General features: G+C 43.7%; 1 protein-coding gene across 6 annotated transcripts in view; it reads right to left on the bottom strand.

Annotated features, from left to right (window-relative positions):
- Window positions 1-507: 507 nt before the first annotated feature.
- The window catches only part of KMT2A (lysine methyltransferase 2A), an 85,634-nt gene continuing 61,866 nt past the window's right edge, over window positions 508-24,275 (bottom strand). For all 6 annotated transcript variants that reach the window (XM_045483008.1, XM_045483010.1, XM_045483007.1 and 3 more), the window contains 9 exons: window positions 23,604-23,684; window positions 22,488-22,546; window positions 21,222-21,392; window positions 19,338-19,412; window positions 7,978-8,152; window positions 7,710-7,817; window positions 6,665-6,748; window positions 6,108-6,237; window positions 508-5,637 (listed from right to left, as the gene is read on the bottom strand). In XM_045483008.1, the coding sequence (XP_045338964.1) occupies window positions 5,362-5,637; window positions 6,108-6,237; window positions 6,665-6,748; window positions 7,710-7,817; window positions 7,978-8,152; window positions 19,338-19,412; window positions 21,222-21,392; window positions 22,488-22,546; window positions 23,604-23,684 (1,159 nt within the window). In that variant the 3' untranslated portion in view covers window positions 508-5,361. The remainder of the gene's footprint in view (window positions 5,638-6,107; window positions 6,238-6,664; window positions 6,749-7,709; window positions 7,818-7,977; window positions 8,153-19,337; window positions 19,413-21,221; window positions 21,393-22,487; window positions 22,547-23,603; window positions 23,685-24,275) is intronic.

Here is a 24,275-nt window from a genome sequence, read left to right as displayed (position 1 = left end):
TCTGGCTTGGCAAAATATTTAAAAATGTTTCTTAACTCCCTAGCCCAGTCCTAGGGGGAACGAACAGAGGAAATAAATCCAATTTCTGCCTTAAGGTGGAGTGAGAGGGGGTGCTTCCTGAAATGCCTTCATTTTATTACATTCATAGATTGGGAGGAAGTCATTAGAAGCCCTCTTGATCGCCCCGTGGCTTTAAAAAAAAAAAAAAAAAAAAAAAGAGGGGCTATGCAGGAGATAAAGCTCTTCCGTTGTCCTCTTTATGCCCTCGTCATACCCAGGATTAATTAGGTCCCGAACACACACCATTGATGAGGGAGGGAGGGAAGAAAACACCGTTCAGGGTCAGTGTGGAGTGGGGCCTGGTGCCCGGAGGAAGGCGAGGCAGAGAGATTCAAGGATTCCACCTTAAAAGAAAGGACTGTGGAAGGTACTTTGCAGTCAGGTCACAGGCCACTGGCTGCTCCGGTTCCTCCACCCCACCCAAAGCCAAAAGAAAGTTTGATCGTGTGCAGCAATAAACTTGACATGTTTATTAATTAAACTATCACTTAAATAAAAAAAAGTGCATAGAAAATAAACATGTTTAAAAACTCCTTTTTTTTTTTTACAACTATGTACACTTTTTACTTTTACATTCAGTCTTTCGTAGAGAGCTTTCAGCATTATTATTTTTTGAACTATTAAAGTATTTTCCTTCATCCCTGTCACAGGGAGTTAACACTGATGGACTTTAGACACATTTTTTCCTTTTTTTTTTTTTTTTTTCTCTTTTTCTCTAACCAGAAGCTTGGAAGAACACAAGGAAAAAAACCAAAAGATCTGTTATACATGATAAAGTTGTCAAGAAATGTCTTATTTCTAGAAAAGAAGCTTGTCATCTGTTGAGCTTTTGAAACAATTATTCAACTACCTGTATTTACTAAAGAGACTGTTAAAAGTTCAATAAAAGAAACACCACAAGTCTATTTTCTTGGTTGAAAGACAGAACTAGAGTACCTCGGAACAAGATACCAGGAAAGCACAGAACACAATTTTCCCCTAAATGCAGGTGGTAACCCCAACATTCATAACCAAAAATAGAGAAACGAGGAGTACAGGTACTGACTGGCAACATTCATGGGCAGAAAAAATCCAGGTGACACCATTTCTGCATTTCTCTCTGATCCTAGGAATGGGTCGTTCCCCGGTCCCTTTATGGTTTGGGTCTCCCCCCAGTTGCGGAGGATCAGAGGAGCGCCAGACTGACACTTTCTTGCCACTACTATAGCAACTGTAACACAATCCTTATCTATAGTGTTAAGAGAATTAAAAGCCATGGACTGAACTAGGCTTTGTTACATGGTGCAATACTATATTAGTTCCTATATATATCATATTTATATTTATTTGAAAACCAAAACAAAAAAAGTTGCAAGTTTTCAGAGTGTGAGACTTGACTGGTATTCATGATTCGGCACAAAACCATCTGCTCGATAACCTTGTATTGCTTTAAAATGAAGGAAATGCAACATAAAATTACACCCAGCCCTTTGCAATGACCCGCTTTTCCTTTAAAAAGAAAAAAAGAAAAAAAAAAAAAAAAAAAAAAAACCAAAACCAAGAAAAACCCAAACTCGATTTCTAGTTTAAAAAAAAAAAAAAAAAAAAATCCCAAATCAAATTTAAAAGTTAACATCTGACAAGGTTTTGACCTTTAGTATTTTCAGATATTTGATTGAACGTCAGTCCTTTAGAAAGATACATTCATTAAAAGATTTTTTTTGTTTTTTGTTTTTTGTTTTTTTTTTTTTTTTGTTTTTTATTTTGTTTTTATGTTGTTGTTGTTGTATTTTTTAAATCAAGGGAGCTGCATGGTGCTCACTGCATTGGCCGGGGAGGGGAGGGGAGGGGAGGAGTGGGGTGGGGTGGGGTGGGGGGGGCCGGGAGGGGGTTGACAGAGGCAAGTGGGGTGGCGGACCGTATCCCGGCAAAGGAGTCTGGTTGAAATCTTACATCTAGCTGCCAGGGCTTCCCCCTGAATTCTGGTGATTGGTCTAAAACCAGGAGGGCTGTGCTGGAGGTGGTGGACGGTAACAGAGGGAGCCAGGGGACCAAGTTCCGGCCATAGGGTCAGCGCCATGCAGCTGTTCTGGTCACACAGTTGTCACTGGCCACCAGGAAATGCAGCCACAACAGGTTCTAGCAGCAAAGCTGTAAGGGAGCTGGCTCTCTCACTGAGAACTGACCAGGCTTGCAGCTGTGTTACTCCTTAGGGATTCGGGATGCCCCTTGGGGGGTTCCTGGGAATGACTCACCACAGTTCCTCGGTCTGCACTTTTGTGCGGAGATTCCCTTGGTCACTTTCAAAACAAACTCGGGTGTTTTTGGAGACAGATAGGCCGTGTTTTGTTTTTGTTTTTTTTGCCTTCTTTCCCTCTTGTAGGGAAACCTTAGCTTATTCCCCAAGTTGCTGGCAGGTATGCTGAATTTTGGCAATGGACTCGAGGCTGAGCTAGAAGAGGAATTACTCGTTTCTATGGTTGACGGGGAGTGAAAAGGCAAGGCAAACTATCTGCAGCTGGCAAGAGAAGGAAAGATGTGGGCCCTCCTCTGGCCTCAGGGTTTGGGATTGGTAGAAAGAGAACGAGGAGGGGGCTCACAGTACAGCATGGCCTAGCAGGGCAGTGACTAGGTCTATTTAGCTGAGTCTCCCCCAACCCCTGACTGGCCTTTGGGTCTTTCTCAAGGTGAATTCACGACCCATCAGTGCATTAATCGTTTCAGTAACAAATGCAGCTTAAGGTTTTTTTTTTTTTTTTCCTTAAAAAAAAAAAAAAGAAAAAAGAAAAAAAAGGAGTAAAAGGATTTACAAAAAAACCTCACACAGTGCAATAATAAAGGAAACCAGACACTAGTGGGACCCCTAGGGCCACCGTATCTTGTTCACGGGCAAAGGAGGAAGGGAGGCGAGGTCTGGGTAGAGTGTTTTTCCCCAGTCCCCTGCTGGCACTTCTCCATGATGACAAGGAAGTCTCTGCCATCCTGGCCACAGTGCTGGGCTCCCTGCATGACAGCGAACACAGTGACAATGTTCCAGCAAAGCCACCAGACACAGTTCTTAAGGTCACGGAAGAACAGGAAGCCCAGGGTGGAAGGCACAGCAGAGCCATGAGTCCTGGGGCAGAGAGCGCAGGGCTGGGTCGTATTGCTTTGCTAGACTTCCATAGGAATGGGCTTCTCGTGGGAGAAAAGGGCGCCCTGCCCTCTACTGGACCGCACTGCTCTGAAACCCAGTGGCCGACAGAGGCAGAGAAAAATCTGCTTTATCGTGAGTGGTCAGACTGTGCTTCAGTTTCAACGGGCTGCCCCGAAAGAGGGCACAGGGGGATCCGTGGGTTCTTTGCAGGTATGAGGACCTGGCGGGCAGACGGAAAGGGAACGAGGTGACCGATGAGGCAGATGGTGATGGAAAATGTCAGGTTGCCATTCAACTTGGTTGCTATCTCTGGAGTAGGGAAAGATGAGGGAAATGTAGATCACACCTCTCGCCGCTCTGAGCTGGTCCCAGAAAGGAGAGAGCGAGTGCAGGAAAGAAGGGGGGCACTGCTGTGTCAGGATACTCCCACAGCCTTTTGAGGAGCTTCAACACGGGAAGGAGGGGAGTGGCCCAATGGAGTTGGGTGACCTTCCTTTTCCATTTATTGTCAAAGAGCAAACCCAGGACACGTTTATGTCAACAGGGCACAAACAAGCTACACATTAAACAACAAAAGTACACCTTCCAGGGGGAAGTTGGGCAGGAAAAACCAGACTTTGTGTGTACAGCTGAATATTTTCTCTAACTTCATCCTATGAAAATAAAAAATTATTAAAAACCGATCTTCTTTTAAATTAGGATAATACCGCGGTTTAAAAAATAGCCTTGTCGTAAGTGCTTCTCCCTATGAAGTGCTTCTCATAGAAAAATATACAAAATATATTTACATTTATAAAACCTTAAATAGTAAACTGTAAACAGAACAGAGTAAAATCCAATGACTTAATTTAACAGGTTCAGGACACCGTCTTGGGGAAAGGAAGAGAAGAAACATTTGATGCTGTTTTGACCACATCCTAAGGAGTAATCAGGGCAGTAGTGTCATTTAATTTACTTAATCTGTGGATTTTGCGCAGGTGGCAGAGGTCCCTCGATACAAGGTGGTCTAGTCCCCAAGTTTTGGGCCTTGAAATCTGATTAGTGTTCTGCCTTCAACTGGACACCGACCGTTTAAAAATGAAGTCTTCCTATGTCTCAACAAGGGGAAAATAAAGTCACCATGTCCTAGGAAGGGGGCCCAGGGGTTTGTCCTGGTTGTGACACTCTGGTTGTTGCATGATTCAGATCCTATGTAAATAATCTTTTTCCTCTTCTAAAAAATCATGCTACATATATTTCTTTAAAACTCTCAGCGGAGCCTTATGAAAACTCCGAATTCTGTCTGGTTACGGCCAATGGCTCCTGTCCACTTCCCCACTGGGAGTGCTTACAGGCTCAGGGATCGGTTCGTAGGCACGTACTATGCCCAACAGGGGGTGTCCTTGAGCAGGGAGTCACTCCTCTCTACCACCCAGAAAGATCGGGAAAGCGGTGGGATGAGACAGGGGAAACGAAGAAAGTGGAGTGAGGAGAAGGAATGAGAGGGAAGCCACTCCCATCGTCAAGAAAGGTCATTGGCTGAGATAAGGCTCATGGGGGGAACGCTCCCACTTAAAGCCCACAGGCTCAATGTTTGGTGATTAATTGGCACAACCCCAAGACAGCCTTTTGACACCAAAGGTGCTAAGAATCCTGTCTCCCAACCAGAAGTGAACTCTCAAGCGGGAGGGTAGGAGGGAAACCACCAGACCTTCTCTGTTTGTTCAACAGATGGCTACAGGCTGGGCCCCGCTGGCACACTATCAGGCATCCAACCGACTCTATTATTTGGGGCCCTGCCTGACCCCTCGCGTATAGTGCTTGGGAAAGGGCCAAGGCGGGGATGGCAACTTCTCTCTGAGGAGACACTCAGGCCCAATCTCCCAACGTAACTAACCCTCTACAGGCTCCTTCCAGGCAAGTCTGCTCGCGACCCCACTTCCACTCTTTAACGGCATACGATCAGAAGGGGCCCCAGAAGAAAGCCGGTCACGGAGCTTTTCTTTGAGACCTCATCTCTCTCTCCAGGACCGCGATCACATGTATAATGTGAACGTGGGACATAAGTAAGGGAGCCCGGCCATCACGGAGGCCCCTCAAACCGTGTCCACTCAATCCTGGAACTCCTAGCTGCTGGCAAAGGCCTTCAGCATCGCTTTGGATGGCCCCGGGTCCTCGTACTCCACCACCGGGGGAGAGGAGCAGCCTTAGTTTAGGAACTTCCGGCATTTCTTGGCACCACAGTTACAGGGTAGCTTGTTGCTGGCATCCTCGATGGGGAACTTATAGTCGTAAGTGAGTTCCTCCCCGCGGTAGATCTTGCGCATGGCAAAGATGACAATGTGCTTCTGCCCATCGATGTTGATGACCCGAGAGTAGCAGTTGGGCTCACAGGAGTGGTTGATGAAGCGTGCAGCGTTTCCATGCATGGTGGCGTCCACCACCTCGGAGTCATCAATTCGGAACATGTAGCAACCGATGCCCTACGCGTGAAGGGGAAAGGAGACCTTGTTACTTAGCACATCTCGGGCCAGGGACCACCTCCCAACCTTCTTCTGCTGTGGCCGACAGCCGCTGCTGAGAAAAGTTCCTTCTAGGAAAGTGCCTCCCGTCTCTCAAGATCCTTCCGTAACAACCTCCGATACTCCAGCCGCCGCACTAGAGGTTTCTTAATGTCTCCACGGGAAGGAGAAGCCTAAAACGTCGTGTCGCCATGTGCTTTTGGTCCACTCGGACAAACCTACAAAGATTTTCTTTGGGTACCAATCCTTAAGGCAGATTCTGAGCTTTTCCTGGGGCCCACTATAGATTTTAAAGGTGTAAAAAAAAAAAAAAAGATGTTCAAAGTAATAAAATATCCTATTTCTTTTGGGCTGTAGGGATCGTATTTGTAGTTGATGGCCCCTTTCCACATGCAACACCAGAAGTGGGCCGGTGAAAGCGGGCCACTCACCTTGCTGTCATAATACTTCTCTCGCTTGTCAGTCTGGATGGAACGGATGACATTGCCAGCATACTCAATCACCATCTCACCCGCATCGATGTTTCTCTTACAGAAAAGACCCCGGCCGTGAATGGGAGACCTAGGGCATAAAGACAGAAAAGAGATCAGCCATGGATTTTGCAAATCTGGTTAACTGTGTGAACACATGAATAAATGACTAAAGCCTCCTGGTCTGTTAGTTCCCCAGGAAGGACAGACACTTGAAGAGAAAAAAAGAATCTGGACCCACTTGATTTGAGGAGTATATTCATTGTTTTAACAAACGGCCAAGGAAAGATTTCTTCCACTCTGTAACATACTAGAAGTAGCAGTATTTTAATGCTCACTATGTTAAGTTCCTTGTTCAACGCAAGGAAGTACAGGATCTCAGAACATCAGGTTCCATCAACAATAGCGAGAAAAACTTCACTTACTGAAGGGGGGGGAGGGTCATTCCAGCATTTGGTTCCCTTTGACTTTGGAAAATGATAAGTTTCATATAATTCTTTCTACAATTTTAGCCATACCTGTAGACACCGACTGCCTCCTTAGAAGTCTTCTTTAAATGCCGGAAACGCATGGGCATCGGCAGGTCCATACTTGTCGCCCTCCTAAAGAGACAGGCATATTACTAATGAGTTCTCTTCAGGAGATAATCAGTTTTGAGTCTTGGATCAAAGGTTCCTAGAGAATATGACTGCACTGTTCTCTTTGCTCAGTGCCAAGCACAATAAGTGTCTTATAAAATTAGGCCTTATAATTGGGGCGCCTGGGTGGCTCAGTCGGTTAAGCGGCCAACTTCGGCTCAGGTCACGATCTCGCGGTCCGTGAGTCCGAGCCCCGCGTCGGGCTCTGTGCTGACAGCTCAGAGCCTGGAGCCTGTTTCAGATTCTGTGTCTCCCTCTCTCTCTGACCCTCCCCCGTTCATGCTCTGTCTCTCTCTGTCTCAAAAATAAATAAACGTTAAAAAAAATATTAAAAAAAAAATTAGGCCTATAATATACATAGTACTTGACCATGGGGACTATGGTGATACGTCCAAAGCTGACAGGGTATATACACTTTGGTTAAAGAAAATGAAAAACGGCCTCTTAGAGTTGTCTGAATTTCTCCTCTCCAACACATTTCTTTTTTTTTTTTTCAATGTTTACTTTATTTTTGGGACAGAGAGAGACAGAGCATGAACGGGGGAGGGGCAGAGAGAGAGGGAGACACAGAATCGGAAACAGGCTCTAGGCTCTGAGCCATCAGCCCAGAGCCTGACGCGGGGCTCGAACTCACGGACCGCGAGATCGTGACCTGGCTGAAGTCGGACGCTTAACCGACTGCGCCACCCAGGCGCCCCTCTCCAACACATTTCTCTCTGTGCCAGCCCGCCTACTGCTACCTTACGCTTGATCTCAGCCAAAGGGCCAAGAAGCAATGCTGCTACCTTGACACAAACTGTATTTCATACTCTTCTTAGATGTTATCTGGGAAACTGTGACGCGAGCAAACCCGCACAGCACCCTGAACAGCCGGAGTAGAGGGGAGCAAAGAGTGTTCCTAACGACCCTTCAACTCCAGACTTACCGAGCGGACTTCAGCTGTACCTCCTCCTCCTCCTCATCATTAGGGTTGTATTCGGGAGGCTGCCGATGTTTAGAAGCCAGGAAGTTAAACATGTCAAATGCTGACTTCCTGGAGCCAAAAGATGAAAACGTGTTGTAACAGAAAAGCTTTAACAGAAGCAGTGGACAGCTTTGACGCTGGAAATCTCAAAGGTCGCGTGGGAAAATAATGCCATCATACGTAAAAATATAGGGACCCGAACCTGCTTCCGAAAGAGAATGGAACTTGCCTCAGGTGAACTTCGGCCCTGGCCGAGCCATGAGGGTTCAGGGGGGGTTCGTTGGCCTCCTCCGGTTTGTGGAAACGGAATTTGTAATTCCTGCAGTGCTTGGCACCAGAGAGCTGCTCAATCAGGAACACGACCGCGTCGTGAAGAATCCCCAGCATCCTCAAGCCGTTAACACCTGTCGGACAGAAGGCACCAGGGTAGTGAGGGCGCAGTCAACAGGAGACTGCCTGGTATTAAAGAAACGCTTGAGGGGCGCCTGGGTGGCTCAGTCAGTTGAGCGTCCGACTTTGGCTCAGGTCAGGATCTCACGGTTTGTGGGTTCCAGCCCCGCGTCGGGCTCTGTGCTGACAGCTCGGAGCCTGGAGCCTGCTTCAGATTCCGTGTCTCCCTCTCTCTCTGCCCCTCCCCTGCTCATGCTCTCTCTCTCTCAAAAATAAACATTTAAAAAAATCAAAAGAAAAATGCTTGAGCAAGAGAAGAGCTCTGCCAGAGGCTTCTCAGGGGTGAACTGCATTAAAGACTAGCCAAGAATTAGCATTAACTAGGGGCGCCTGGGTGGCGCAGTCGGTTAAGCGTCCGACTTCAGCCAGGTCACGATCTCGCGGTCTGTGAGTTCGAGCCCCGCGTCAGGCTCTGGGCTGATGGCTCGGAGCCTGGAGCCTGTTTCCGATTCTGTGTCTCCCTCTCTCTCTGCCCCTCCCCCGTTCATGCTGTGTCTCTCTCTGTCCCAAAAATAAATAAAACGTTGAAAAAAAAAAAAATTAAAAAAAAAAAAAAAAAGAATTAGCATTAACTAGCCATTAGGATGACACAGGCTCAGATCTACCAATATGGAAAATGTTCACGATTAAGTGAAAAAAAAAAAAAACAAACAAACCAAAAAAACAAACACCACCAAACTGTTTTCTATGCTCTTATGTACACAGATAGGTTGTATGTGTTATTTCACTTCGTGGTCTTAATGCCCACATGAGGCAGGGGTCACCAGCTGCATTTTCAGGTCAGTAAATCTAGGCTCAGAGAATTTCAACACCACACCCGAGGTCACTGCTAGTAGGACGAGCTCTGAACCTTGGACTGGAGAGCTTCAACCGTGATCCCATTTTTGTTTGTAGGTTAATGGGGTAACTGGGTTCTCTAACTTCACACTCACATAGATACTTCCCTAAAATTTAAAAGAATGGCTAGCAATAAGCCCCTAGCACGGAACTCTCTTTTGTTGTTGTTATAGTGAGCGTATGGAGTAGTACGCTTGAGAGGTGCTTACTCACTTAGTCTCATGACATTAATGAGCATTTCTGATTTTAGTTTACAAAAATTACACTTACTAGTCTTTTAATTTTTTTTTTTTTAACATTTATTTATTTTTGAGACAGAGAGAGACAGAGCATGAATGGGGGGAGGGTCACAGAGAGAGGGAGACAGAATGAGCAGGCTCCAGGCTCTGAGCTGTCAGCACAGAGCCCGACGCGGGGCTCGAACTACGGACCGCAAGATCACGACCTGAGCCGAAGTCAGACACTCAACCGACTGAGCCACCCAGGCACCCCTACACTTACTAGTTTTTTAATGTTTATTTTTGACAGGGGGGGGGGGAGAGAGAGAGAGAAAGAGAGAGAGAGAATGAGTGGGGGAGAGGCACAGAGAATCCAAAGCGGGCTCTGTACTGAGAGCAGAGACCCTGATGCAGGGCTTGAACTCAAAAACTGTGAGATCATGACCTGAGCTGGTCAGACGCTTAACGGACGGAGCCATCCAGGTGCCATTATAAAAATAACATTTATATAAGTTGTGGGCATAGATGGTGAAAGTCCTTCTGAACTGTCACCTTGCATTAAAGGGATGGGGCAATTCCACTACTTTGACACTAGAAATAGCTAATGTTGGGGGTGCCTGGCTGGCCCAGTCAGTAGAGCATGCGACTCTTGATCTCGGGGTTGTTAAGTTCGAGCCCCACGTTGGGTGTGGAGATTACTTAAAAGTAAAATCTTCAAAAAAAAAAATCATATATATATCTATTTACTTTCAGAGACTGAGCACCTGACACCAGGCTTCATCTTAGGACATCAAGATCACTACTTGAGCCGGTATCATAACCGGCTGAGCCACCCAGGAGCCCCCAAATAGCCAATATTCTTTACATTTTTATAAAGTCAACAATATTCTTTCATGGCAATATTGTTTTTGGTATTATTAACAGATATCAAGACAAGGGTGTCTGTTGTGCTAGGATCACACGCACAATTCCAACAGTCACACCCTTTGTGCTATGAAGCATATTTAGAGATGCAACCTCAGTGTAATTTGGGGACTGAGTGTCATGCCTGGGAGGCTATCTGGGTTCAAATGTTGACAAGGATTACTTCTGGGGGATGGGACCCTGTCTACCTTTCACTTTGTTCTTGTGGTTGCTTTTTCATATTTTAAAATTCTTCTATGTCCCTGATAATTTTTTGAGAAGAGTGGAAAGTTACTGTTAGTTGCCTGATTCTTATTTCACTTAGAGAATTTCTAAGGGAGATCATTTGGTTTCAATGCAAGTAGAAGGTTCAGTCTTCAGTCACATTCTTTGGACACAACTGTGTTCCAGTTAGAATTCAACCTAAGTGTACAACTCAAGCCTCCATTAGAAGAGCTTATAAGCCAATTAAGATAATGGCAAACATCTTTTCTTTCCCCACACAACACTGATTTTCCCCAAGAATTTTTTTCCTAGGAATTTTAGATTGTTGTGGATTCCTAGGCAGAAAGACACTGGAAAAACATACTTATTTCCATAGAAAGTTCATTTTTAGACTTAGACTGAGTGTTCAACTCTACTTTCACTGGAGGGCTTAAAGCGAGATTAAATACTGTGTCAGTAATGGGGAGAACAAAGATGAATTTGAACAAAAAATGGCCCCCATTCTCAAGCTCTTGGAAGAGAGAGGCCAACAGGTACCCAAGTCACACACCGTGAAAGTATCCAAATAAAGGTACAGTATAAAATACTGCGGGAGCAATCTCTTCTGTTGTGGACGATTCATTCACTCATGCAACAAATATTTCCTGAGCACCTACTATATCCCACATTTTCTTTCCATCGTTCTGCTGTGCCAGACACAGCCTGGGCATACAGAGGTGAACGAGACAGGCAAACACCTGTATTTATGGAGCTTTTATTTCATGGAAGAGACAGACAATAAACACACCAAAGGTATTCCCACTTTAGGGCTTTTTTCTGTGCTGTTTCTTCTGCATTGAGGGCTTTTACTCTACTTGTCGCGTGACTTGCTCCTTCTTGTCATCACTCAGGCCCCAGCTTTATTTAATGTCATCTCTTCAAGAAACTCCTTTCCTGACCACTCTATCTAGAGGAGGCTCCCTGCCACCAGCTACCCGCCCTGTGCACTTGATTTCATTCTTCAGAGTACTTATCTCTGCCACTAGATATAAAGTCGTGAGGCAAGGACCTCGTTGTGAAGGGGTCAATGGATTGGAAACCTTGGAGAGCAGGCCCGAGTCTGCTTCTACTCAGCAGTTATATCCTAAGTGTCCAACATGACGCCAGGCACATTCAAGGGTTCAGTAATATTTTTAAATAACCAACATTTAAGGGCTGAACACTTTATTCTACAATTAGTAGGCAACCAAAGAAGCTTCTGAGGTACTTCTGGGGACACTGAGGATTCACCACCAGGAGGAGACGGGAGACTCAGGGACCATTTAGAAGGCTTTCTGAGATTACTGGTGAGAGAATGACAAAGGCTATTCCTGAGGAAAGAAGGAGACAGAAGAAGGGAACAGGACTCATACTTTTGGGGTAGAGTCAACGGCAGCGACCAACTGGATGTGAATGGTGAGGGAAAGGAAAGAAGTCAAGATTTACTGGACTCTTTTGGCTTGAGATATGAGGGATGGTAGGAAGACTGGATGAATCACAGGAGTGTAATGCGAGAGGGTGAGAATGGCTGAACAAGCCTAGCACGAGGGTAGAGTGAGGGGCAGAGGCTGAGAACCTAGGAGAACCCGAATTCTTTTTGTCTTTTCTTTTTCTTTTTTTCTTATATACAGTATTACATTAGTTTCAAGCATGTCACATAATGATTCAACAATTCTATACACTACTCAATGCTCAGAAGATCTTTTTAAAAGTTTACTTGCCATCTGCTTTTTTAACAACTGCACTTGAATTAACTCTTTTTAAAAAATGTATAAAAGTGATATCCACTCATGGAAATAAAGTGAAACAGTACAGGGAGTCCCAGTTGCCCATTTGAATTCCCCAGGTGACATTCTGAGGCAACCATTCTATAGATTGAGATAGAGTACGCGTGTGTGGATATGTGGGTGTATAACATGAACGTATCTAAAGGGAGTCATGATCATACCAGATACATACAGTTACAACCAGCCCCTTCCAATTAATTTACTTTGGACCTCTTTCTAAATTCTCCTGTTGAGTAGTATTTGGCTTGCTGCCTCTAGTTTTTTGCTAACACATGTTGGAATGAACACCCTCATACATTTTTTCTTTTAAATTCTCTTCCCAATCTCCTCTCTCCCAGTCTACCCTCGTACATATTTTTTAAGTTTATTTCTTTTGAGAGAAACAGAGACAGAGACAGAGACAGAGACAGCGTGAACGGGGGAGGGGCAGAGAGGGAGAGAGAACCCCAAGCACTGTCAGTGCAGAGCCTTAGGCGGGACTCAAACTCACCAGCCATGAGACCATGACCTGAGCAGAAACCAAGAGTCAGGCGCTTACCCCGCTGAGCCTAACTTAAGGATGCTTAACCTACCCTCATACATTTTTCATGACTCGGCTGAGACTACCTAGAGGATACTTTCCTAGAAGTGGAATTGTTGGATGGAGGGGCAGATGAGTCGAAAATTTTCATAGCCGTTGCTTAACCGCTCCTCCGATTAGCTGTATTCATAATTTATGTGTCTGCCATTAATGTAAGAGAGAGTCTGTCTCCTCCATCTTTATCTAGATTATCTCCAAGTTCTGAATCTTTGTTAATAAATCTGTGAATAAAATAGTTGGGGCTCCTGGTTAGCTCAGTTGGTTAAGCATCTGACTCTGGATTTCGGCTCGGGTCACGATTTCGTGGTTTGTGGGTTTGAGCCCCGCGCTGGGCTTTGGGCTAGCAGTGTGGAGCCTGCCTGTGATTCTCTCTCTCCCTCTCTCCCTCTCTCCCTGCCCCTCCCCTGCTCGTGCTCTCTCTCTCTCTCTCTCAAAATAAAAATGTAAAAGCCTGTTAATAAAATAGTTAATCATTTTTTATTTATTTTTAATTTTTTTAAGTTTATGCATTTATTTTTGAATAAACAATTCAGGAGGATACCCGTAACAAAAAGACAGCCAATAACAAGTGTTGACAAGGATATAGGTATCGGATCCATCAAACACTGCCGGCATAAAATGGTGCAGCTACTCAAAAAACAATCTAGCAGTTCCTCAAAGTTTAACTTTTCTTTCTTTCTTTCTTTCTTTCTTTCTTTCTTTCTTTCTTTCTTTCTTTCTTTCTCTTCTTTTTAAAAAAATATTTATTTATTTTTGAAAGTGCGAGAGAGACAGAGTGTGAGTGGGGGAGGGGCAGAGAGAGGGGGAGACACAGAATCAGAAGCCGGCTCCGAGCTGTCAGCACAGAGCCTGACATGGGGCTCAAACTCACAAACCACGAGATCGTGACCTGAGCTGAAGTCAAGTCGCTCAACTGACTGAGCCGCCCATGTGTCCCAGTTCCTCAAAATATAAACATAGAGTCACCACATGACCCAGCAATTCCACTCCTCGGTATATATCCAAGAGAAATAAAAACATGTCTATACAGGGTGCACCTTGGTGGCTCAGTCAGTTAAGGGTCTGAAACTGATTTCAGCTTGGCTCATGATCTTACGGTTCAGGGGTTCAGAAGGTGGAAAAACACCCAATGTCCATCAGCTGATGAATGGATAAACGACATATGGTATATCCACAAAATGGGAGTATTATTTGGCAATATAAAGGAATGAAGTACTAATAAAAGCCACGTACTGACCAACCCACAGAGAATACTATATCCAATAGTGAAAGATTGAAAGCTTTCCCTCCAAGGTCATGAATGAAGCAAGGATGCCCACTTTCACCACTTCTATTAAGTAAAAAAAAGAAATAAAAGTCACCTAAATTGGAAAGGAAGAAGTAAGATTATCTCTGTTTGCAGAGGATATGATCTTATATGTAGAAAACTCTAATGATACCACAAAACACTTGTTAAAATAAGTGAATTCATCAAAGTAATAGGATAAAGTCAACACACAAAAATCAGTTGAGCGTCTATACACAAACCACGAACAATCTGAAAAGGAAATTACAAAACGATTCTATTTACAATAGCATCACAAAGAAAAAAGGACTTACAAACTAACTTAATCAAGGAGGTAAAAGACTTGTACAATGAAAACTACAAAACACTGCTAAAAGAAATTAAAGACCTAAATAAAAGGAAACGTATCTCGTGTTCATGGGTTAGAAGACTTAATACTGTTAAAATGTCAATACTACCAAAGTGATCTACAGATTCAGTGCAATTTCTATCAACATCCCAATAACATTTTTTTGCAAAAATAGAAAAGCTCATCTTAAAATTCATACGGAATCTGAGGGGATCCTGAGTAGTCAAAATAATCCTGAGAAAGAACAAAACCGGAGAACTCCAAATTTCCTGCTTTCAAAGTTTACCACAGATGTACAGTAATTAATCAAAACAGTGTGGTACTGGCATAAAGACAGACATACAGACTAATGGAATAGAACTGAGTCTAGTAATAAACCGCTGCATATCTGGTCACATGCCTTTTTTTTTTTAAAAGATTTTATTTTTGGGGCGCCTGGGTGGCGCGGTCGGTTAAGCGGCCGACTTCGGCCAGGTCACGATCTCGCGGTCCGTGAGTTCGAGCCCCGCGTCAGGCTCTGGGCTGATGGCTCAGAGCCTGGAGCCTGTTTCCGATTCTGTGTCTCCCTCTCTCTCTGCCCCTCCCCCGTTCATGCTCTGTCTCTCTCTGTCCCAAAAATAAATAAATGTTGGAAAAAAAAAAAAAAAAGATTTTATTTTTAAGTAATGTGCACACCCAACACGGGGCTCAAACTCACAACTCTGAGATCAAGAGTCACATGTTCCCCTGACTGAGCCAGCCAGGAGCCCCTGATCACATGAGTTTTGACCACGGTGCCAAGACCATTTAATGGGGGAAAAGACAGTCTTTTCAACAAGTGATGCTAGGAAAACCAGGTATCCACATGCAATAGAATGCAGTTGACCCTCGCTTCATACCATATATGAAAATATACTATTACCTCCCCCACAAAGCTAGTCTTCGATGATTTCTCTGAATTGTCTCAAATCTTTTCCGTAAGGATAATGGTCTTTATTTGGCATATTAGGTAAATTAAGATGTATAAATAAATAACATTACTTGTATACATATAAATAACCGTATTTATCTACATACATATAAGTAGTCAATAATGTCAGGTCCCTTTTTAAAAAAATGTTTTATTTGAGTATAGTTGACACAACACGTTAATTAATCCTCACTATAAATTTTGAAGGTCACATTAAAATTCCTTTTTCTTTTTTTAAAAATTTTTTAATGTTTATTTTCGAGAGAAAGAAAGAAAAAAAGTGCGAGAGGGGGAGGGGCAGAGAAAGAGAGGGAGACACAGAATCCAAAGCAGGCTCCAGGCTCCAAGCTGTCAGCACAGAGCCTAACATGGGGCTTGAACTCAAGAACTACAAGATCATGAACTGAGCCGAAGTTGGGACACTTAACTGACTGAGCCACCCAAGCACCCCTCCTTTTTCTTTTTCTTTCATGTTTTTATTTATTTTTAAGAGAGAGAGAGCGAGCATGAGTGGGGGAGAGGCAGGGAGAGGGAAGGCAGAGGATCTGAAGCACTCACAGCAGACAGCCCTATGTGGGGCTTGAACTCAGGAACTCGCGATCATGACCTGAGCCAAAGTCGAACTCTCAACTAAGTGAGCCACCCAGGTGTCCCAATATTCCCTTTTAGATAAGGATATTGAGACTCAGAGAAGTCAATTAGCTTGCACTCAGTGGAATGTTGATAGCAAAAGGGCCGAAATGTGGCTTGTACTCAGTTTTTTCTCCCTCCAAAGTACATGGTTTCTTACCACCATTCCATGTGGCAGTGAGAGACATGGATAAATCAAAGGAAATTCTGTCCTTTTGGCCAGAACAAAGGGCTGGCTACTCAGTTTGAGGCTGCGAACAAAGTTCAGAATGCTGGCTTACTCCAGGAGTAGGATCTTATACATATTATAAGTAATCAGTTCAAAATGACTACTGGGAGAGGCAAAGTACAAATTTAACTACAGTTCCACCCAATGACCACCGCAGTTGGGCATGGGACCAACAAATCATATTTTCTTGCCCCCCAAATATCTCCCTCACAAATCTAAATATATATATAGTAAATTATCCCTCTCATTAATATCTACACTGTAGAGACCTATTTGCCCCCAAATATCTCCCTCACAAATATATCTACATCTAATCTATCTCTATCTCTATACGTAGATATGTATATTATAAATCATCTGTCTGATTAATATCTAGAATGTAGAGACAACTTTTAAAACTCAACCATTAACAACAATAACAACAACAGGGGCACCTGGGTGGCTCAGTCGGTTGGGAGTCTGACTTCAGCTCAGGTCATGATCATGCAGTTTGTGAGTTCGAGCTCTGTGCTGACAGCTCAGAGCCTGGAGCCTGCTTCAAATTCTGTGTCTCCCTCTCTCTCTGCCTCTCGCGCTCTGTCCGTCTCCCTCTCTCTCTCAAAAATAAATAAACATTAAAAACAACAACAACAACAAAGCCTGATTAAGAAACAAGCAAAGGTCTTAAACAGAAGCCTTCATTTTTTTCCAAAGAAGACCTACAAATAGCCAATAAGCCCATGTAAAGATGCTCAACATCACGAATCATTAGGGAAATGTAAATCGAAACTATAATGAGATACCATTTCACATCCCTTTAGCTGGCTTCTATCAAAAAAAAGAGGAGGTGAAGAAATTGGAACCTTCGGGTACTGCTGGTGGGCATGTAAAATGGTGCAGCCACTGAGGAAACTAGTATGGTGGTTCCTTAAACAATTAAAAATGGAATTGCCATTAAAAAAAAACAAAAAACAGGGGCGCCTGGGTGGCGCAGTCGGTTAAGCGTGCGACTTCAGCCAGGTCACGATCTCGCGGTCCGTGAGTTCGAGCCCCGCGTTAGGCTCTGGGCTGATGGCTCAGAGCCTGGAGCCTGTTTCCAATTCTGTGTCTCCCTCTCTCTCTGCCCCTCCCCCGTTCACGCTCTGTCTCTCTCTGTCCCAAAAATAAATAAACGTTGAAAAAAAAAAAAAAAAAAAAAAAAAAAAAAACAAAAAACAATGACCCAGCAATTCAACTTCTGGGTATATGCCTCCCGGAAATGGAAAGCAAGGTCTTTTTTTTTTTTTTTTTTTTTTTTTTTTAAATAGGAACTATTTTATTTATTTGTTTATTGATTTTTTGAGAGAGGGCATGAGCAGGGGAGAGGGGCAGAGAGGGGAGAGAGAGAATCTTGAGCAGACTCCACAACCAGGGTGGAGCCTGATGCGGGGCTCCAGCCCACGACCCTGGGATCCTGACCTGAGCCAAAACCAAGAGTTGGACGCTTAACTGACTGAGCCCCGCAGGGGCCCTGGACAGTAGGGTCTTGAATAGATATCTATACACCCACATTCACAGCAGAACGATTCACAATGGCTAAAATGTGGAAGCGACAAGTATCCGTGGATGGGTGAATCAATCAGCAAACGGTGACATATAAATACAGTGAAATATTATTCAGCCTTAAAGAGGAAGGAAATTTTGCACTCTGCTACAGCATGGATGAATCTTGAGGGCATAATGCTAAGTGAGATGAGCCGGTCCACTTATCGTATAATTCCATTTACATGAGGTACTGAAAGTAATCAAAATCCATATAGACAGAAAGGAGAATGGTGGTTGCTGGGGGCGGGAGACAATGGGGAAAGGGGAGTTTCAGTTTCACGAGAAGAAAAGTTATGGGATGGATGGACGGTTGCACAACGTGAATATATTTAACACCAGTGAATTGTACGCTTAAAAAGGGGTTACTCTGGAAAAAAATAAGGTTAAATTGGTAAATTTATGTTATGTGAATTTTACCTCAATAAAAAAATTCATCTGTTAAAAAAAAAAAAAAAAAAAAAAAGAAAGGAAACAATGGAGCTCCTGGGTGGCTCAGTCGGTTAAGCATCCAACTTTGGCTCAGGTCACCATCTTGGGGTTCCTGAGTTCAAGCCCTGTATTGGGCTTGTTGCCAGCGTGGAGCCTGCTTCAGATCCTCTGTCCCTCTCTCTCTCTGCCCCTCCCCCGCTCACTTGTGTACGCGTGTGTGCTCTCTCAAAAATAAGCATAAAAAAAAAGAAAAAGAATACAATAAAGTACTGATGCAACATTACAGCAGAGAGAAAGCTTAAAAGCATTATGTTAAATCAAAGAATCCAGAGGCGTCTGGGTGGCTCAGTTGGTTGAGCGTCCGATTTCAACTCAGATCACGATCTCATGGTTTGTGAGTTCAAGCCCTACAGCGGTCTCAGTGCTGACAGCTCGGAGCCTGGAGCCTGCTTTGGATTCTGTGTCTTCTTCTCTCTCTGCCTCTCCCCTGCTTGCACTCTGTCTCTCTCTCAAAAGTAAATAAACATTAAATAAATAAATCAAAGAATCCAGTCATAAAAGGCCATATAATTGTATGATTCCATACAAATACCTAGAGACAGAAAGTAGATCAATGGTGGTGGGTGTTGGAGCTGAGGAGTGACTGCTAATGAGTATGGAGTTTCTTGAAGGGATGATGAAAACGTTCTGGAATTATACCGTAGTGATGGTTGCACAACTCTGTGAATACACTAAAAGCCATTGAACCGTATGCTTTATTATTATTATTTTTTAATGTTTATTTTTGGGAAAGAGAGAGTCAAAGTGTGAGCGGGGGAGGGGCAGAGAGAGACGGGGACACAGAATCCGAAGCAGGATCCAGGCTCTGAGATGTCAGCACAGAGCCTGACGAGGGGCCCAAACTCACAAATCACAAGATCATGACCTGAGCTGACGTCGGATGCTTAACCGACTGAGCCACCCGGGTGCCGTGAACTGTATGCTTTAAATGGGTGTGCTGTATACTATAAGAATTCCATTTTCTTTTTTAAAAAGTTTGACATTTTTGTAGAATCAACTCTATAGTTTTAGACCAACAAGCTACCAGAATACTCTGAGACAGAGTATTCAGAATAAAATGACCACTGTGGCCGTTACCTGCAAATGAGAGCTGCTTTAGGCGGGCATTTGATCGAGCTTCCTGGACTTTATCTGTCAGTGACTTCCAGGCATCTGTGCAGAAATGAAATATTTGGTCAACTACTTCCAACACCAATGGCATGCACAAACGTTGAGCTTAGAATCCCTACGGGGTGAAAACACCCTTCTAAAGTGGTTTTTTTGTTTTCTTAGTTTTAATGTTTTCCGTGCATAAGAGGCTGGGCAGGGGCACTACCCAGCAGTGCTTCCTCCTGTTAGAAAGGAGGTTCACACCTTCTGAAAATGACCCCTGAATCCCCAAAGCATTCACATCCCTTGATGGTAGTCCGGGTCCCAAACCTGAATGTATGGTATTACTTCTATTCCCAATGCCCCTGAACAAAACAGTATTAGCATTAATGATTTAACCCAGACTCTGGGGAGATCTTTACCTCTGTTCCTTAAAACTACGAGGTATGACGAGAAAACCTCTTCAGTCCCTTCCAGCTCCAACTTAAGATTCTATGATCTCCTACTGTCTGTTGGACTTGTCACCAGCACATCACGCTCAATGTGTTGTATGTGGCACTCATACACTCAACGTAGTTTTTTTGTTCTCCTTACATATCTTTTTATTTATTTATTTATTTTTTATTTTTAGTGACCCAGGCCTGAATCTTCAGTCACCTTCTCTCTCTGCTCTCCATATCCAAGCAGTCATGAAGTATGTCCATCCTTCTTTCCTCTCTCTGCCTGCTGGGAACGGGCTTTATTACCGGACATCTCTACTGTAGCTATGCTCTCATCGGCGACCTCCTGCCACCTCCATGTCTCTAATTGAGTCCACCTTACGCTTCTTGAAATTCTGCTTTTATTTCACTTTTCCAGATTTCCAAAGGCCTCATGGTTTGGCACTGAACGCCCTCCAAAACGTGTGCCCAATTAACCTTCGCAGTTTTCTATCTCACTACTACCCGATAAGGATTTCAAGGTCCTCTCCCACCTGAGGATGCTCTAAACCCACCACATGCAATCCTAACTGTGCGTGAGTCTCTTTTTAGAAAGCCTTTCCCATTTCTCTTTTCCTAACTCAAATCCTATTACCTCTTTTAATGGGATCTTCTATTCCACCATTTTTCCTGGGTTCAATAACCCTAACTGACCCCCAGGTATTGCTCTTTCCTCCAACTCCTCCCTCTAGTACTTCTTGCCTAGAGAAAGTTTACTAGTTCTTCAGCAGCTAACGAACAAGAAAATAAAATGCCAGCCCTTCTAGGAAGTTCCCCGTTGAGTAAACTGTAAAAGCAAACAGACATTTACAAAACAAAGTTGAAGCTATACCGAGAAGCATTTAAGATTCCAAAAGGAGCAGAAAGGAAGGAGTGGGAGTGCTTATCTGCCTCAGAAGGTCAGGGAAGACTTTCCAAGCAGAACCCTGAAGGACAAGCTAGAGTTCACCAGGTGTACCAGGGTAGAAAGAACATTCCAGGCAGAGGGAAGAAACGGAGAAGGCACAGGGGTGAGACAGAATGGCAGTTAAGGTACACAAAGAAATCACAGAAGACAAGGCTGGAGAGAGAAGAGGTCTCATGTGCTCAGCTAAGTTATGGATTATATCTCTCCAGGAACTTAAGGACAAGTTAGATGTATAATGCCTTCGAGTATCTTCCATAACACCTCGCACAAAACTACCCACATCAATGGTACTAATTAACGTACGTAAGGGCAGATCTGGCTGAGTCAGGGCCTGAGCTAGCGAGACAACCTGTTTTTTTGTTTTTTTGTTTTTAAAGTAATCTCTACACCCAATGTGGGATTCGAGCTCACAACCCCGAGATCAAGAGTCACATGCTCCACAAAGCAGCCAGCCAGGTGCCCCCCGACCTCATTTAATCCACTCACCTTCGATACTTTCCGCACAGATCTGAAAGCCATCATCACTTGAAATTTCAAAAACAAGTCCTTTCTTGGGCTTTTTCTCAGCAATGCTTTCCTTTCTTTTCTGTTCTTGCTGGAGCCAAAGCATCAGTGGAGAGCTGAAATTGCTTTCTTCTTCTTCCACTGTTTTAGGTTCTACAGGGAGAAAACAGATAGGGGCCAAAGTGGTTGCATTAGCAAACAAACACTTACAGAGCACTGATACGTTATCTCTAAGCCTAACAACATTCCATGGTTGGTAGGATCACTCCCATTTACAGATAACAAAATCTGAGGCTCAAAGCCGTGGAGCAGCCTGCCCTAGGTCATAGCTGGAGAGCGACAGAAACGGATATTTTTTTTTTTTTTTTACCTGAAGTCATGCTGTCTCTGTGGTATGACTTCCTGGTATGACAATTTGATAGTTTTTCAATAAGCAACTGCCCCCAGTAGGGTCAAAGCTAAAAACTAATAATGATGGATATGAATGAAGCACTAGGCATCGAGGCACTCTTCTAGGAACTTCCTGTGTATTAACTCAGAGAAACCTCACAGCAATCCAGTGAGGGACGTGTTATTATAATGTACGCTTCAAAGGCAAGAAACCCGAGGCAGAGAGTAAGTAGCCCAAGTTCCTATAAGATGAGATTTCAACCCATATGGCTCCAAAGCCCGCCACCAACCCGCCCACACCCCCGCCTTCTTGCAGAAGGAGGTGTATCAGTTCTCCTGAGAAATCAGCCAATCAGCAGAATGGGATCACATCCCACATGTTACACTTGAGCATTTTCTCTAGCTGCCTCTCTTTTGAGAAGTTCCCTCGATGAAAACGGGCAACGCTTTATACCCAGACCTTACTAATCTTGAGGTGACCAGTTCTTTACTGACCCAATTCATTAGCACAGATGATGGAAAGTGCTATGGAGATGCATCTGGGGTTGTGACCAGATATACGGCTTTCTTCGGTGACCACTGAGGGATGAAGTCAGGTAATCGCTAGCTAGTAAAATCACACTGCTGTAGAGCAAGTGGAACAGAAGGCTACTTGACAGCTGATCATAGAATAGGTAGTAGAAGGGCACTGGACCAGGAGACAGACGCTGTGAGGTTTAGTCTACACCTCTGGCCAATCACTTAACTTCTCTGGAGCTTAAGATTTTTTAATTTAGAAAGCTAGTAGACAACGTAGGCAATTTTTATAGTACGTTTGGCTTTGGAATTCTAATTCTAACCTGTTACCTACCCACGTACCTGTACTTTCTTGTTCATTTGCTGGATGTTGTGTTGTCTGAATCTCAGGAAGAACTTGCCTAAATGAAAAGAAAACCAAGTGTGAGATGTAACATCAGCTAGCTCTTTAATTCAAAGATAAAAACTGTCCATAGTCTGCCATACTGTTGTATGTGCTATGTGAAACAACTGCTAGAAATGAACCACAGGATGATTTGTGTATTACCTGTTGAATAAACACCATCACACTACTATAAGGGACATAACATAAAACTATCTCTTATGAGATTCTTTCCCAAATATTGACATTGAATTTCTGCTTTTGCAGTTTGTACATTATATCCTTGAAATTTTTCTCATACCCTCGGTATTAGGAAAAAAGCAGTTCTGGAATCACTTAAGTTAACTGATTTAACCAAAAATAAAAGCAAGCTGCCCGAGCCAGAAAACCACCACCAGTTTCCCTTTTCTTAAATTAAATAACATTTGGAAACAACCCAAATGCATATCAATAAGGGCGGTTTATCTTTTTTATTTTTTTTAATTAATTCATTTATTTTGAGAGAGAGAAAGTGCAAGCAGGGGTGGGGCAGAGAGAGAGGGAGACAGCGAATGCCCAGGCTCTTCACTGTCAGAGCAGAGCCCAACTCGGGGTTCAATCTCATGACCATGACATCATGACTTGAGCCGAAATCCAGAGTCGGACGCTTAACCCACTGAGTCACCCAGGTACTCCGATAAGGGACTGTTTAAATAAATAACAAAACAAAACAAAACCAAATACAGAACAATATGTATAGCATTATTCATTTTATGTAAAAAAGGGGCGCCTGGGTGGCTCAGTTGGGTTAAGCGTCCCACTCTTGATTTTGGCTCAGGTCACGATCACGTTGTTTGTGGGATCGAGCCCCACGTTGGGCTCTGTGTTGACAGCATGGAGCCTGCTTGGGATTCTCTCTCCCTCTCTCTCTGCCCCTCCCCCACCCCAATAGATAAATAGATAAATAAACAAACAAACTTAAAAAAAAAAAAAAAACTTTGGCAACAAAAATAATACAAATCAGGAAGAACTATTTTTTTTAAATGAGGTGGACAGAACTGAGGGCTTAACCTTAGAGAAATGATCTGCATATTTACCCTGTGGTCTGCCCACACTCCTTTTGGGACGACTGTTCCACATCAGCAGTCCCCTGCTGCTCAGCCTCTGCTCCTGGAGTCCTGGAACGGAATCATTTGTATCTTTTCAAGAAAAACCACCAGGAAACATGTGCCAAATGCACAGCTCAGTCTAAAGAAATGCCTCTACCACGATGGATCTGATAACATTCACGCGCTGAGAAAACTAATCTGTGGTGATACAGGTTAGACAGTGGTTATCTCGAGGGCGTACTGACCAAGAGAAGGCACAAGGAGGCTTCTGGAACTCTAGGAATGTTTTAGATCTTGGTCTGCATGGTGGCTACGCGGGTGCACACATATGTAAAACTTCACTTGTGTACTTTACATGCGTTACACCCCATGCTAGTGTTCTCAAAAAGGACTTCATGAGGATCTACAACAGGTGGCTTTGCCCTCTGGACGGGAATAATCGTCCTTCAGTATCCTAAGCCTCAGCAAAACAAAAACAAAAACACAAACACCAGCTCCCCTGTCCCCCAGAAAACCAAACGCCAAGAGCAAACAGCAGCACTGTTTTAAATCAAAGAGTAATTAGAGATGTGGTTCTATCCCAGAGACAAACTGCCCACGGATGGAACTAAATTTTGCTCTAGAAATCACTGCTGTGAGGGGGAAAAAAAAAAGAAAAAA

This window comes from Leopardus geoffroyi, chromosome D1 (assembly GCF_018350155.1).
Source record: "Leopardus geoffroyi isolate Oge1 chromosome D1, O.geoffroyi_Oge1_pat1.0, whole genome shotgun sequence".
NCBI lineage: Eukaryota > Metazoa > Chordata > Mammalia > Carnivora > Felidae > Leopardus > Leopardus geoffroyi.
This window is presented reverse-complemented; position numbering and strand designations above follow the sequence as displayed.